This window comes from Staurois parvus, unplaced genomic scaffold, assembly GCF_062004578.1.
Source record: "Staurois parvus isolate SC_StPar_1 unplaced genomic scaffold, SC_StPar_1.0 ptg000048l, whole genome shotgun sequence".
Classification (NCBI taxonomy): Eukaryota; Metazoa; Chordata; class Amphibia; order Anura; family Ranidae; genus Staurois; species Staurois parvus.
In genome coordinates, this window is record NW_028317844.1 from 8,904,254 (window position 1) to 8,920,958 (window position 16,705).

Genomic DNA, 16,705 nt, shown 5'->3' on the forward strand with positions numbered 1-16,705 from the left:
GGTAGAGGAACTGAATCGGATGGAGGATTTACTGTTCTCTTCATAACATAAACTAGAAGTGTACTTGAAAACCTGGACTTTGTGGAATCAGTTTACATATTTTGAGGAGGGCTAGGCTCTCTGACATGGGCTCCGATGGATGTTAGAAGTTCCTTTCACCTTCCCCTGAGTCATACCAACATTATTACCCCCCCCCCCCATCCTTTCCTCACTCACCTTTTTTCTTTGCTTCTCTTTACTACTTCTCTGTCCTTTCTTCTCCACATAACACAGGTGCTTCCCCCTTGGTCATAAGTCTACATCAGACTAGACTTTATCATGATGTGATTTGAGGTACTGGAATGTTTGTTTATTTTTCTTTTTTATGATTATTCATTGTCCCTTTATTCTCACAGTCTGACATTTCAGCCAGTCCTGACCGCTCTCTCTTCAATTCGCTATTGCATTGTCTGTTATGCCTATTGAATACTGGTAGTTGTGTATTGTACCTATGGACGCTTTTTCTTCATACCTTTGTCTTTTGATTATGTTGGAAACTGCCTTTCTTGTCAAAATAAAAATTGTAAAAAAAAAAAAGAAGTGTTGACTAAAGTTTGACCTTAACTGTAGAGGAGTTCATCTGTATCTGCTAACGCATCTAACACTGCTCTCTCCCCAGGCTGACAATGCTGCTATCCAAAGGTGTTTCAGTTGCTCCTCTGTCCAGTGTGTTACTGGCAGCATCACCAGTTGAAAATTTTTTTAAAAAGCCTAAAGAAAGATGCAACCCACACTTTAAAGGATTGATAGGTGCAATGTTAGATTTTTGCTTTTCAACAATAATTGTTTGCATATAGAAGATATTGTAAACGCTATAAAGCTCTCTCTCTCTCTCTCATGAAGTAGCTTTCCAGCAATCCCTAGACAGTAGTTGCGAAAAATGAAAAGAAAAAAAAAATTATTATTACTATCTCCTTTACCTTCAGAAGTCTGCTCACATATGTTCTCTCCTTTTCTGATTGGCTGGATTTTTTCCCCGCAAAAATAATTCCAGCACAATATTTCTATTCTTGTTATTTATTGTTTACAGGTTTCACAGCTGTCTAGTATTTGCTAGACATGAAAAAAGGATCAACAAAGAACTTACAACAGCCTCTATTCACAAGCACTGTTGGATGGGATCAAGGAAAAGGAACTGTGAACTTACCTATCTCCTTTTGGTTTTCTTTTTTGAACCATCTTTCCCTTGGGTCTTCTTTCACTTCCTATGCAGGGATTCCCTCCTGGGCCTGTTACCCGTAATGATTCAAAGCCTTTGGAAGATCTCTTAAATGTGAACTCCACTGGTTCTCCTTCTTTCAGGCTTCTAAAACCTTCCATATATAGTTTACTCTGGAAGAAAAAAAACTAAATCAGATACAGGTAATACCAATGGTAAAAGTGTATGATTCAACTACAAGAAATGCATACCTAAATATTTAATATGCAGGTAAGTGAATTTTGAATTCATTATACAAACAGGGATATTTGGTAAAAAATGAAAAGTCAACCTTACATGACACCCTTCAATGTTCAGCCTACTAAATTCACTTGTCCCCTAGTCTGTCGCACTCTTCCCCTTTTAAAAGTACCAATAGCCAAAGTGGTTTTGTCTATATAAAATATTTATTGTACATTATATAATTTCTATTTTTGTTTTTAATACAAGATCTTGAAACTATTTAAGCAGGTCTTCAACAGCTGCTTGTACAAAATAAATATACATAACCGATTACACTCTGGTCATATCGGGTGCGACTTGGCATGCGATATGCATGTCAGGCAACTTGCAAATCATATGACAAGTCGCACCCTATTGTTCGCTATTAGATCAGTCATATTGGTGCGGTTCCTGTGTCAGATGTCTTGCAAATCGCAACTGAAATCGGCAGGTCATCCGATTTTGAAATCGTGCCACTTCACTGTAAGCACGATTTTAAAATTGGTTTTGATATGACCGGGGGCTTAAAATGCTTTCCATACAAACAAAACCAAAAAATCTAATTTCAAGTATAGTTATAGAACACAGTAGAATATGATTGTTAGTAGATAACTGGTTATTTTCCCCTTACTTGAATCTCTACATATCAACCCACTGTGTACAAGCCTATAAACATATTTCACTTACTAAAATTACACTTATTATGTAGATATGCATGGTTTCAAAATCCAAGAGAATAAAAAGGCAATAAAAAACACTTAAAGATGGAAAAGAACGCTTTACGCTGAGCCAGGAAGTTGCAATTGAATGCATCATTAAACAGTGGGTACTTCAGCAGTTAAGAAGTATATAATACAGAAATACAGCCACTCCTCTTCTATAGAAAACATTGCATATGTAATATTTTAACACTGAATTAAGACATTCAACAACAAAAAAGTGTACATTTAAAAGAAGCCTATAAATGACAAAAAACATTCTACTGCCTTTTCTAAAAAAAATAACATGCTAATCCTAAGGACTATTTTACACTTGCAGTTGGGGGGTAGTAAAAACAGGCATTTGAGCCACCCTTTGTGGCTGCGAAGCATATATTGCAGCTGCATCTTGTGTACAACCCACTCTAGCTGCTATATTAAAGCGGAGTTCCACTCAACCTATTAAAAATAAAAGTTAGCAGCTACAAAAACTGTAGCTGCTGACTTTTAAAAAACAACCACTTACCTGTTCCTTGGGTCCCATGGTGTGTCCCCCGCAGCTTGTTTCACCGGCCATCCTGGATTCCAGGAGGCCGGCATCTTCAGTGTGGGCACCCGGCTGTGACAGCTTGCGGCTTCACAGCCGGGTACCCACTGTGCATGCGCGAGTAGCACTGCGCTTCGTGAATGGTCCTGTAGTCTTCTGGGACCTGTCACGTGTCCCAAAAGACTACAAGGCGAGAGGGAGGGACTGAGGACACCTTCCGCTTCCGATCACCTAGGCGATCGGACCAGAAGTGTCAGATTCAGGTACCCCCCGTGCTCCCCAAAGGTGCCAATCCTTAATGGGGGATTGGGGAAGCAGTACTTAAAGCGGGACTTCCCCTTTTGGGTGGAGCTCCTCTTTAAGTTAAGGGTGGTAGTAAAACCATGGCTCAAATGTCCGTTTTTACCCCCCCCCCCCCTTAACTGAATATATTGGCTAGAGTGGGTTGTACCCAAGATGCAGCTACAATTTTTTCTTCGCAACCATGGCAAAAATTAAAACTTTGTTGTGTTTGGCAAGCAGCACTGCCACCGAACACAACCCATTTAAGTGAAGGGGGCTGCGCCACAACTGCATGCAGGATGTACAAGATTAAAACAGGCAGAGAGGAGGTCACATATTACCTCCCTGCCCTCTGAAAGAGCACCCAACCATGGATTGCATATAGTAGGGCAATGTAAATGTAAACCAATGCGTAGAGCTTTTGCTTTCATCAGAACTGCTTCTGTCCTTGTGCAATCTATGGAATGCAAATGTAGCTTGAAGCAACCAGCTTCAAAACTAAGCAGCATTACTACATATCACCACAGGCTCTAAATCACTGACAAAAAATAAGCAGGCAGATCCTGATGGGCACTTCTTCAACGTTTATGAGCCAAGTGTAGAGATGCAAAATACAGCTAGGCAACCAACATTTTCAGAAGGAGATCACCAATGGCAGTCTACCTATTTTTCTCAGTAAAATTTGTGGCTCTTTTAGCGGAATATAGAATATGGCTAGTACCATCTTTTATGATTTGCAGTCAGCATTTCAAGAAAAAAAAAAAAACACTTTAAGAAGCAGTGGGGGCAGAATCCTATTTATATGAGCCCTTATATGCTTAGAGTAGAACTATAGGCAAAAAACTTTATTTTTTTTTTTGATAGAGTATGCGAGGGCTATAACCCCTAGCCAGGCTTTGCCATCTGTATCCCATTGAGGAGATATCCCTTTACTTCCCGTCTTATAGCCACAACAGAAACTAAAATCCTGAGTCACAAGAACTAGTGTCCTTTTTGGAAGACTTTCCTTCTATTCCTGTTCTGCTGACCACTAAAAATGTGGGAATTTGCTTTTACTTTCACTGATAAAGGTCATCAGGACAAATAGGATGAATGTGGCTAATAGGGAGAAGGATTAAAACCCCTATCTTACCCTCACTTCACACTATGAACCTCATTGTGAATAGCACAGGAACCACACTGCATTCCTGTGCAATTCAGTACGGTTTGAGCATTCTACTTTTGAATGGGCTCAAAACGCACCGCATCACACCTTTTTTGGAGACGCACCACAACCGGAGAGATATGGTTGTTTTGTAACATGCAATCCGATGCAGGCAAACACACTGCGTTTGCAACCTGCGTTTGGGGTATTAACTTTGTAATGACACTCGTAGCAGATTGCAAGGGCAGTGTAATTGGAATGTGGTGCAGTACACGGATTGCGGCGTTCCCTGTACCGCATTAGTGTGAACCTAGGCTAAAATTAAAAAAAATAAGTTTTGCTTTCAGTTTTACTTTAACAATACTAATACAAGAAGCAAATATAGAAAGTGCCTTCACAAAAAAGCTAAAGAAATTCAGATAAAAACATTTATGGAAAAGAACATGGATGTCTTCAGAAATAAAACACTTTAAATAAAACCATATTAACCACAAAAAAAGTTTCCATACATAGATTATTGAGTGATTCAGCAGCAAGCTGCATTAGTCACAGTAGCAGTAGGATAACCATTCCTGACAAAAGTATGCTCAAAACCTTAGGAGTGAATAATGCACACAGGACAAAGTACAGAATACAACCAAAATTACCTGCCTAACACAGACCCACCCCCTCCTAAACAGCCCCAGCCCCCCTCAGTATTTCATTCCATAGCCCTAACCCCCGTTCCCCAGTGTAGACCCCACCTCCCAGTACAGAGCCCCCCATTGCAGACCGCCTTAGAGTTCACCCCCTCAGTACAGATCTGAATTTCCCACTGCAGACTCCCTTTCCGCCCATATATTTTCAGCTCCACTTTCCACCACAGCCCTCCCTTTCTTAAGCAGAGTTCCTTCCCTCTGTCCTCCCACAGTATAGACCCAACCCCCAGCCCACCCCCTCAGTGCAGACCCCCACCACACTCGCATAACCCCCTGCCAGCACAAGTCACCATCCAAGCCCCCCTCCCCCCCACACTATATACACCACCTCCTTTCCAATCCACCCTAGTGCAAGGTGCCAGTATAGAGAGGTGGGGGGAGAGATATGGAGGTACAGGAACCAGAAGTAGGTAGCTGGGAGACAGTTAGAAGGAGGGGTAAGAGAAAAGCGTTAGAGAGGCTAGTACGGAGTTGGTACATCCAAACAAATATGCCAAGTTGCACGAGGTTGGGGATAACAGCTCAGGGGTAGCATTGCTGGAGCGGTCTCCCTCCCCTAGTTGCCAGGGGAATGACTGCTCTGGTAAGGAGGGGGGCAAGGTTAGGCAGGTTCTGGTGGTAGGGGACTCAATTATCAGAAGGATAGATAGGGTAATCTGTCACAAAGACTATGATCACCTGAATAATATGTTTACCAGGCACTAGGATTCGGCATATAGTGGATTGGATGGACAGATTGTTGGGTGGAGCTGGGAAGACACAGCTGTCATGGTACACATTGGTACCAAAAGACAAAAGTTAAGAGGAAGATGGAGTGTCCTAAAAAAAAAAAAAAAAAAATTCAGGGACCTAGGAGCTATAATGAAGAGAAGGACTTCAGAGGTGGCATTTGCAGAGATACTGCCTATACCTCGAGCCACATCAGAGAAGCAGCAGGAGCTAAGAGAAATTAAAAAGAGGATGAGGAATGGTGCAGGAAAGGGGGTTTTGGTTCCTGGAGAACCGGCTCTATATTAGGGACTAACTGCACCTTAAAGGGAGGATGCAGCTCTGTTGCTCTGGAGGATGGCCAAAAAGTGGGAGGGGCTTTTAAACTAGTTGGGGGTGAATTAGAGGAAGCAATAGCCAGCAGTAAGCAAAGGTCAGAGGGTGCTACAACCATAAATACCTGAACCCTGGGTAAGTGGGTTGGCAAAACAAAAATACAGCCACACAACTAAGAGGGAAATAACATGCATCCATACAAAACAGAGGCATGTACACAAATGCTAGGAGCCTAGCTAACAAATTACATTGCAATTGGGGCAAGGGGGGAGGTGGAGTCCCTATGGGTGGAACTTCAAAGAGAATAAACAAGTGGGAAATTAATAGTGGGGTTATGCTACATGCTCCCTAACCTGAAGGATGAGGAGCAGTTGGATCTCCTTTCACAGTTAGAAACGGCAGCGAGGTAGGGCAATGTCATCATTATGGACTTCAACTATCCAGATATTGACTGGGCAGAAGGAACAGCTCACTCAATTAAGGTCCAATCATTTCTTAAAGCGGAGTTCCAGTCATTTTTTCTTTTGTTTTTTTAAAGTTCCTCCATGATAGTTGCAGCTTATGCAATGTAAAATGGCATATGCTGCAGATGTAATTGTTTGTCTTCCTTGTTTTTTCAAAGATACGCACTGGCCCCTCATGATCCAGCTTTTCTAAACTGCACACAATACTACCAGATATTAAATGGGACCAAATCCTAGAAACATTGATTACTGAGGAAAAATGGTAAAATACTTTGGGAACATATTAAATAGAGGTATTAGCCAGTGTATTCCAATAGGCAACAAAGATAAAAGACCAAAAGGTTAAACCTGGGTGGCAAAATTTTAATGTAAAAAGACATATTAAAAAGAAAAAAATGGCTTATAAAAAAAAGATAAAATACAGAGGGGTCATTGCCAGCATTCCAACACTACAAGCAACGCAATAAGAAATGTAAGGACGTAATCAGGACAGCTAAAATAGACCATGAGATAGTGGGGAGAGGAAAAAAATCCCCCAAAATTCTTTTTAAATATATTAACCACTTTACAACTGCGCCATAGCCGAAAAACGGCTACAGCGCGGTTATCCAGTTCTGGGAGGGTGTCATATGACGTCCTCCCAGAACGCATCCCCTGAGGCATGCACCCGGCGCTGTCAGTGATCACTGAGTCCTATGGACACAGCTGATCACATAACTAGGTAAAAGGCCAATCACAGCAGCCTTTTACCATGTGATCAGCTATGTCTAATGACACAGCAAATCACAAGGTAAATATAGTTGCCAGTTTTCAGCAGCACTTTCCAGCAGTAGGACGCACCATGCCACCTCTTAGCTAGGAAATTTGAATGTTGGGTAAGATACTGGATAACAAAATTCCAGACTACCCACACAAAGCTGGCCTCTTGTGACCTGCCAACACACTGTTGGTGTCTACTACCGGGGATCTATAGGACTTTGTCAAAAACATCTGCACTGTGTAACAACCACAGTCCCTGTATGAGTGGCTTAAAAACAGAAAGGCAATACAAAAATACACTTTTCCTGCTCAGCAGGTACAAAGGGTAAAAAAAAAATTCTCCTTCTCCCCCTGGATGACAGCAGTGAGGAATTTGTCTTACATGTAACCTATGTCTTTCCCTATATTATTATTATTATTATTATTCAGCATTTATAAAGCGCCAATAGTTCGCTCAGCGCTGTACATTACAAAGGGGGACAGAACATGTGACAGAACAATACCAATACAATGTGATACACGAGGGGTTCGAGGGCCCTGCTCTTTCGAGCTTACAATCTAGGAATGGAAAGATTAAATCCTAAAAGAAATTTACTAGTCTTCAGAAAGTAAAACATCAATGAGCTTAGCAGGTACTAATTTCACACAAGATACATGAATAAGAAGGAAGTATTTACTTAAAGCATAAGTTACCGGATCAATAGGGATAAGTTATATATGTATTCACAAACTTGAGGGAATACCTTACATGTTTAGGTTACTTCTAAAATACAGACAATTAGTAGATCCAACCTAAACATCCATATTACATTTGTCTTTGAGAGTTCAACAGTCTGGGACAGGGTGGATTTGATTTAAATCACTAGAGAAAAGGCTTATTTTATATCATAATTTTTAAAGAGCAACTGTCATCTCTGTCCCGCAGTGGCTCCTCCTCTGACCCACTGTTGACTCACTTTAATGGGACGGCTGGTAATCTGGCAGTGACACTACAAGGTGAGGGACGTGGCGGCGGCGGCAGCAAGTGAGTGGATGCCCGCTAACAGGCGCTGCCATGATGGATCTAAAATGACAGGTGTTCTTTAAATGTAAGGAATCCAACTCATTCTTGCTGGTAGTTAGAATCTTTAATATTTGCAAACCAAATGAAGGGTTCCTTTTTAGAATAATTAGCTGTCAGGTTAGTAAAACAGAACCGATTTTAGGATAACAGGTTAATCACACATAGCTGGAGAACTACTCAAATTCTTTTATTTCATGTTTTTTCTCATGGTTACTGTGAAACTGTGTGAATGCATCAATGCAGCATGTTATCTCAGCTTGCAGAGCTTGGATTCATTGAATGAGTTTACCAGAATATACAGCCTCATGCTATATAACTAAAGCTCCATTTCATGCTGAATAAACTAAATTATTAAATGCATCTTAAAATAGAAAAACTACCTTCAGATAGATTTTTACTCCAAAAGTATTTTTTTTTAAATAAAATGTTAAAAAATAAAAAAAATCTGATTTAATATAATAATAAAAAAAATCAGATTGTTTTGATTTTTTTTTTTTTAAATCGATTTTTATCCACCCTGGTCTAGGATACTTTGTCTACAACAGACATGCATACTTGTACTTGAATCTTGGTGTGCTGCTTTGAGCATTTCTTCCAGATCTGTGCAGTAATCCAGTATGCCTCTGTGCAGGAGCTTCCTGTAATAAAGAACAGCCACTGCTGCTCTCTCTCTCTCTCTCTTTGTGCAGGGTGGTCCAAGCTGGTCCAAATGAACTATTTACTTCACCAACAAATGCAGCTGCTTTGTGTGCTGTGTAGGTAGAGGCTACATACAGTATACAATTCTGGCAGCTAGACAAGAACTTCCTGTCCCACTCCTGGAAGAAAACTGATTCAGGCTGAGTGCTGCTCAGCCATTCACAGGGAGTTTTTTATAGTATGAATTATTACAAAGTTTTTTTTTTTATTGGCTGAGATGGAGAGGTGGGCAGATAACATCATGATCTCATCCCAGACAATCAGAGGTAGCTTCCTGTTAATGGCTGAGCAGCGCTCAGCCCAAATCAATTTTATTCCAGGAGCAGGACAGGAAGTTCTCACCCCTGCTGCCAGAACACAGCGCTGTATACTGTATGTAGCTAATGCTACATACAGTTTATAGAGTGCACATAACCCATGCATATGTTAGTGAAGTAAATAGTTTCTTTTGGATGAACTATTAAAACCTGGAAAGTAGCTTTAAAAACAAGCCCTCAATGACCTTTGGAGCAGCAGGTACTGTGAAGTAATTAATCCACAAAAATCACATCAGAGACTCTGAAGTCTATTTCCAACAGCTTACAACCCCGAGAATTTTGGGCACATTAAAAGGCTGTACTCTGTTAGCTTTGAAAGTGCATTACTCCACAGTGCCTGTAGCTACAGAGCTGTAACAAATTAATATCCGCATGGGCAGATCCAAGGAGTGTTAAAAGTCCTGTTTTTTTGTAGTTTCACATACTGTGGAGATTGCTCCAATCTTCCTAAGGTGACTGTACCTGGGTACAGGGAGCCAGCAACTTAGGTTAGGTTCACATTAATGCAGCTCTGCGAGCCACGATTTGTGTGAGCACAGCAGTCCATTCATTTGAATCGGCTGCTGTGTCTCCTGAAACTGAGAAAAGGTCCCTGCACCATTTCTGGAATCGCAGCCGCAAGTGCAGTGCGATTCCCAGTGTGTAAGCAATTTCCAGTGTGTGCAGTGTGCCATTAGGATAAACAGTAAGCACTCTATGTGGTTACTGACCATGTTTTCTCCTTGACCATCCAACCTCCTTTCACCATCACAAAATAGTTATGTCTTGCGGGTACAATGACAAGATTAAAAAAACAAACCTGCTCCTGGCGGTTTATATTCAGTTTATCCTAATTTTTGGAGAAGATTGTAAAAAAGTGGCCTGGATGGCTGTAAATTTTTGATTCTACCCATGAAAATGCTGCTGCTCCACCATGACAACCAAACTATATGAGATTTTCAAATAGCTCCAATAAGCCTTGATCCAAAATTCCACATAGGTTGGCTGACACTAAGGATAGGTTCAACCTTTAGTAAACATGTTACACCCATATTTAGGGTGTAGCATGTTGCTATGCAGCACCCCCCACCCCTGGGTGAAGCCATGTCATTCATTCACAGGAATCGGTGAATGAATGCATGAATGAACAAGCGAACTACAAGTTCCATATGATACCACACAAGATGGCTAGTAGGTTTCAATGGACTGCGAGGGAAGTGATACGCTCCCCTTAGTCTATTCACTCTTCCTGCAGCTCTGAGAATGACAGCCCATACACAGAGCTGCAGGAAGGAGCCTGACATTGCAGCCACAATCCACTGATTGAGGGTGTAATGATCTGCAAGCTCTTGAGGAAAAAAAAATATATGCACATTTTTTTCCCCTGCAAAAATATGTGCATTTTTTTTAAAGTTTAACTGAGCCATTAAAGCATGTATAGTCTTTCTTTGGAAGCTTATATTGTCTGTAAATGCACCATTTGAGTCCTTCAAGAACATCCCCCAGCATCTTCCTGTCGCATGTAGGTGTGGTCTTTGCACCATGAAGCAGGCCAGAGATAAGTCATAGGGGAACCCTCTCTGCTAAGCTATTCTAGTCTGACAGAGGGGAGACTTCCCCATCAGAATACACTATCACTTTAGCCTGCAACGCTGATCATGAAGACATTTTCCAGCAGAGCGGTTGAACAGATGTCAGTTGGTAGATCAACTTCTGTGCAACCACAGTGCCCATGCATGGATCAAAATCTAGTGAACTGGTCTAACTTTGATCCAGTTATGAGCAGCTTAAGTTGTAGGATCCTAAACCTAGTACAGGCTAAGTTGTAGTTGGTTAAAAGACAGATACCAGAGTGTGGTTGCAAATGGTGTTCATTCAGAACAGAGACCAGTCACTAGTGGTGTTCCACAAGGCTCTGTACTAGGTCCTGTTCTATTTATATAACTAAAGGTTTCTGGGTAAGATGTCTTTTTGGTGATGACACAAAAGGTGTGTAATAGGGCTTTTTGGTGATGACACAAAAAGGTGTTTAATAGGGTTGATATCCCTGGAGGTGTCTGTAACATGGAACATGATTTGGCATTGCTTGAAGATTGGTCAAAATTAGTGGAAACAGGAGTTCAATGTTTCTAAGTGTAAAATAATGAACATAAGGAAAAAGAATTGCTTGACACATTGGAGATACAGCACTACCAAGGAAAAAGAATTGGGAGTACTTATTCAGATGATTCCAAAAGGAGCAGTGTGGCCAGGCAGTGGGGAAAATTAATAGAATTCTAGGATGCATCACTAGAAGGATCACCAGCAGAAGGAAGGAGGTCCCGATTCTCCTGTATAGATTTTTAGCGAGATCTCATTTAGAATACAGTGTCCAGTTCTGGAGACCTCACAAAAGATATTGTAACGATAGAATGAGCCCAGATACAAGTAACAAAAATGGTCAAAGGTCTGAGGGATAAAAAAAGGAAAGACTTCAGGAACCTAATATGAATAGTCTGGAGGAAAGAAGGGGAAAGGGAGATAGGATTGAAACCTTTAAATACATCAAGGGGGTGAATAAGATTCAAGAGGGTAGTGTTTTCAAAATGAAACCAAGATCAAGAACATGGGGACATGACCTCAAACTAACAGGAGGAAAGTTCACAACTAATCTTAGAAAGTATTATTTTACTGAAAAGGGTCGTTGATACTTCGAATAGACTTCTGACAGAGGTAGTGAGTCAGTCAACAGCTTCAAACATGCTTGGGACAAAACATAGATCTATACTCAAACCAAGAAAAAAAAAAAAGAAGAAGGAGCAGGCTCAATGGACTACTTGGTCTTTTTCTCCTATCACTTTTCTAGATTTCTATCAATGCATAGCAAGCGTGCATGTTTGGCTTCAGTCCTCCACAGTTCCACCTAAAGGGAGGGACCATCCGAGGCACACATATGTTCCAAAAGAGAGCACAAAGGAAGCAGGGGACCTCTAGTCCTTTAGCATCTATACAGGTCTCTGCTAGGGGAAGTGCATATGTATCAGAAACATAAAATGTAAAAAACAAGTGTCCCCCAGCAATAATTGGTGCTGGATCTGCTAGCAACAACTGTGGTCCAGCACTAACCAAGAACGGCACTGATCAGCTGCTTCTAGAATACTGCCAAACAACGCCTCAGCATTGTGTTTACAGAGGAAGTGTTATTATTTATGTATTTATTTCAGGTACTTATATAGCGCCATCAATTTACGCAGCGCTTTTACATATATATTGTACATTCACATCAGTCCCTAACCCTCAAGGGGTGTACAGTCTAAGGTCCCTAACTCACATTCATACACACACATACTAGAGCCAATTTAGACAGGATCCAATTCACCTACCAGCATGCCTTTGGAGTGTGGGAGGAAACCAGAGTACCCGGAGGAAACCCACGCAGGCACAGGGAGAATATGCAAACTCCAGGCAGGTGGTGCCGTGGTTGGGATTCGAACCAACGAACCCTAGTACTGCCAGGCAGAAGTGCTAAACATTTAGCCACTGTGCCATGAGTACTTCCTGGCAGCTTGGAGGCTAGCACGTACTTAAAGTGGTTCTAAAGGCTCCAGGTTTTTTACCTTCATGCATTATATGCATGAAGCTAAAAAAACCTGTATGTAGCAATCCCCCAGAGCCCCCAACACTTACCTGAGCCCCATAGCAAGAGCCAATGTGATGTCAATCACAGCCAGTGAGCCAATCAGGAGAGGGAGGGTGTGGGGCAGAGACAGCTGTGTGTGCGAATGGACATGCAGAGTCGCAGCTTGGGAGTGCACCTGCTCAGGTGCCCCCATAGCAAGCTGCTTGCTGTGGGGGCACCTGACAGGAGGGAGGGGCCAGGAGCGCCTGTGGGGGACCCGAGAAGAGGAGGATCGGGGCTACTCTGTGCAAAACCACTGCACAACTGTAGTGATATATAGCTTACCGATTACAGCACTATTAGAAGTGATCTGTTACTGCAAGCATGAAGAGATAAGTATGTAGAAAGTGTGAAATTAAATGTACAAATTAAAATAGAAAAATGCTTTTAAATTACATTTACATTACTGTTTGAGCAAAATCTCACATGATTACAATGTAATTCAGAATTTAAAATTCAACTCCTGGTAAAAAAAAAAAGAAAAACCCTTGCAGTGGGGCTGAGGGAACAGAGAAAATAAACTATATTTCCTCCCTTGCTTGCTTCTAGCATATTATTCACCCTGTCCTTGAAAATGGAACATCCTCAATAGGGACGATTAAGGTTTTGTTAAGAGATGGCCAGGTCCATGACAGACCCATTTTTACAGGAACCCCTCCACAATAGAAGATTGACGAGCAAAGCATTTGGGAAGTGTGAACATCTTTTCAGGGTAAGAACAGTCACTGTATAACACTGCCTATAACAGGAAAGGTCTTTGGAGGTCTGAGGCTATGTTAAAGACCTTACAGTAAACTGACCCAGTTTGTTTGAGCCCGATTCTGCAGAAGACTCCTCACTTTCTCCATCCTTGCCCTTCCCCTCAGGCAGCTCATCAATTACAATGGAAACGTTGAGATCAACCCTGGGGTGGCCTTAAGGGGAATATTTGTGACCCTTGCAATTAATGGCCTTCAAGAATCTCAAAACCTACCCATCAGACATGGTAGCAGAGAATTCCTCTCTACTCAAAAAAGAAGGAAGGTATGCGCTTGGGGGGACAGAAGGACTCCAAGGGCAGGGCAGAGAATCAGAACAGGGGAGTCTGGGACCCCATGGAGGGAAGACCATCACTCCCATCCAAGTGGTCAACTGAATCTGAGTGGGCAAGATCCCCTGACCCTTTCACTCTGCCCTTGCATCCTGCCATGGGTTTTGCTCCGAGTCACCAAACAAGGGTTACTCACAACCTCCACAAGTACTGAGACAAGAGGAAAAGCCTTCTGTGCCAGTCACTCTAGGCTGCTGACAATCCAGGTGGTATCCAAGGATCACTGTGCTTTTGTACATGAACTAGGAGATAGTAATTCTGATCAGGATAAAGTGTGCTCAGAGAAAGCCACAGTGAAGTGCGCGTGTGCAATGAAGCCCAGGACTCCGAAGCCCTGCAGATGAATCAGCAGCCCTAGTGCAACAGATCTGTGGCAGATAAGAGCCCCAAAATGGCATAAAAAACACACTAGTTATAACATAATTTTTAATGGTAAACCTAAGGGGCTTTTGGAGCCAGCACACTGGGGAACAGCATTAAAGGGGCTAAGCCCTGCAGTAATGCAGCCAGATCAAAAGGGACAAGCCCACATACTGGTAGAAACAGGGCTCCACCTGCTGATGGACTATGGTTTTTGACTTGTACACCACCCTGTGGCCAATTCAATGTATGTGGTGCCATGGTGAGCACCCACTCATGATCCAGCGGCCAAAGTAACTGCCCCATATCTTCTTCCAGTCAGAATCCTCCAGGGTTCAGACAAGGAGTCAGTCAATCAATGCAGAAACTGTACAAAAAAGTCACAGTTGCTATGAAGCAGCTACAGCTCGAACAATCTTGCAGAACAAAACCCAAACAAATGGGGGATGGAGGTTCACTCTGGAGAAAAAACATCCATCACTTACGGATCCTAAGGCAGGCCATAGACGGGCCGTTTATCGGTCGAATTTTCAGCCGATAAACGAAAAATCGGTTGAATTTTCAGCTGATAAATGAAAAATCGATCAGCCCCTTTGCCGATGCTGCCACCCATGTCCACAAAAAAACGGCCGTTTTTACGTGGATTTTCCAGCATGACCGATAAAAATAAATGAGGAGATCCGCGAAAAACGGCCGACAGGCTGGCCCCACTAACGGCGTGATTATGTTTCGTGCGGATGAAAATTCGGCCGATAAACAACCCGTCTATGGCCTGCATAACAAAAGACAGAGGCTGTCTGGGAGTGGGAGTGGTCATAGAGGAGATCTGCAGCTTTGCCAGTGTCCAATCACCTGAAGATGGCTACCTGTAACTTGTAGGTATGACTAAAGATCCCATGTACTGTACAATTAAGAAATAGTGCAGAATGCTTTGACAAGTGTCGAAGTCTACCACTGTGCATCAATTGTGAATTATAACTTCACCTGCATCTTGTGAAGCAGTGCTACTGAATTTACCATGCACTGAACAATTCACAAATAATTAATAAGTAAAATGAAAGCTTTAAAATAAAAAAAACAAGGGGATATAAAATTTGTTTTGCATGAAAATGACAACACATTCTTCGTTTCTTTTGCATTGGAAAAAAAAAAAGATAAAAACCAAATATGGACCAGTAACCCCCTCGCCCCCCCAATCCCCCCCCCCCGCAAATTATACAGGCAGTTAAGATCCAAACTAAATGCCCTGAATTCAACTCAGATTCAGGGACAACACCAGTTACAATCAAGAGAAGAAATCAAATAAGAAACAACTCCTATGTGTTTGTATGTTTTTCTTGGTTTAGGACATATAATAAAAAAAAAGGAGACATATCTAAGCGAACTAAATACACTACATGGATTTTGCAGGTTTATTTTTTGCAGATTCATACCATTCTGTTCTACAGCAACTACTCTTTGCCTTACCATGACCATTCTCAAACAATTTGCTCAAATAGAAGTATCTACCTTTATTGTAATTATCCAAGCAATCTCAGTGCTGTAATAAAAAGCTGCATCATATGTGTAATAGGTCAGATTTTAAAAACCATCCCCTGCAGTAAGGTTACCCCTGCACTGCTAGCGTTAAATTATAAAAGTATGTATATAATGTAATACAATGTACCGTATATACTCGAGTATAAGCCGACCCGAATATAAGCCGAGGTACCTAATTTTACCACAAAAAACTGGGAAAAACTATTGACTCGAGTATAAGCCGAGGGTGGGAACACCAGTGGGAAGAATCGTGCCTCATCATTGGTGTCAGTGGGAGGAATAGTGCCCCATCATTGGTGTCAGTGGGAGGAATAGTGCCCCATCATTGGTGTCAGTGGGAGGAATAGTGCCTCATCATTGGTGTCAGTGGGAGGAATAGTGCCCCATCATTGGTGTCAGTGGGAGGAATAGTGCCCCATCATTGGTATCAGGGGGAGGAATAGTGCCCCATCATTGGTGTCAGTGGGAGGAATAGTGCCCCATCATTGGTGTCAGTGGGAGGAATAGTGCCCCATCATTGGTGTCAGTGGGAGGAATAGTGCCCCATCATTGGTATCAGTGGGAGGAATAGTGCCCCATCATTGGTATCAGTGGGAGGAATAGTGCCCCATCATTGGTGTCAGTGGGAGGAATAGTGCCCCATCATTGGTGTCAGTGGGAGGAATAGTGCCCCATCATTGGTGTCAGTGGGAGGAATAGTGCCCCATCATTGGTATCAGTGGGAGGAATAGTGCCCCATCATTGGTGTCAGTGGGAGGAATAGTGCCCCATCATTGGTATCAGTGGCAGGAATAGTGCCCCATCATTAGTATCAGTGGGGGGAATAGCACCCCATTATTGGTGTCAGTGGAATAGTGCCCCATCTTTGGTGTCAGTGGGAGGAATAGTGTCCCATCATTGGTGTC

General features: G+C 42.1%; 1 protein-coding gene across 1 annotated transcript in view; it reads right to left on the reverse strand.

Moving 5' to 3' along the window:
* LIN28B (lin-28 RNA binding posttranscriptional regulator B) overlaps positions 1–16,705 on the reverse strand; it is a 69,671-nt gene that overhangs the window by 34,154 nt on the left and 18,812 nt on the right. Inside the window, exon 2 of the mRNA XM_089665391.1 lies at positions 1,187–1,371. Within this exon, the coding sequence (XP_089521517.1) occupies positions 1,187–1,371 (185 nt within the window). The remainder of the gene's footprint in view (positions 1–1,186; positions 1,372–16,705) is intronic.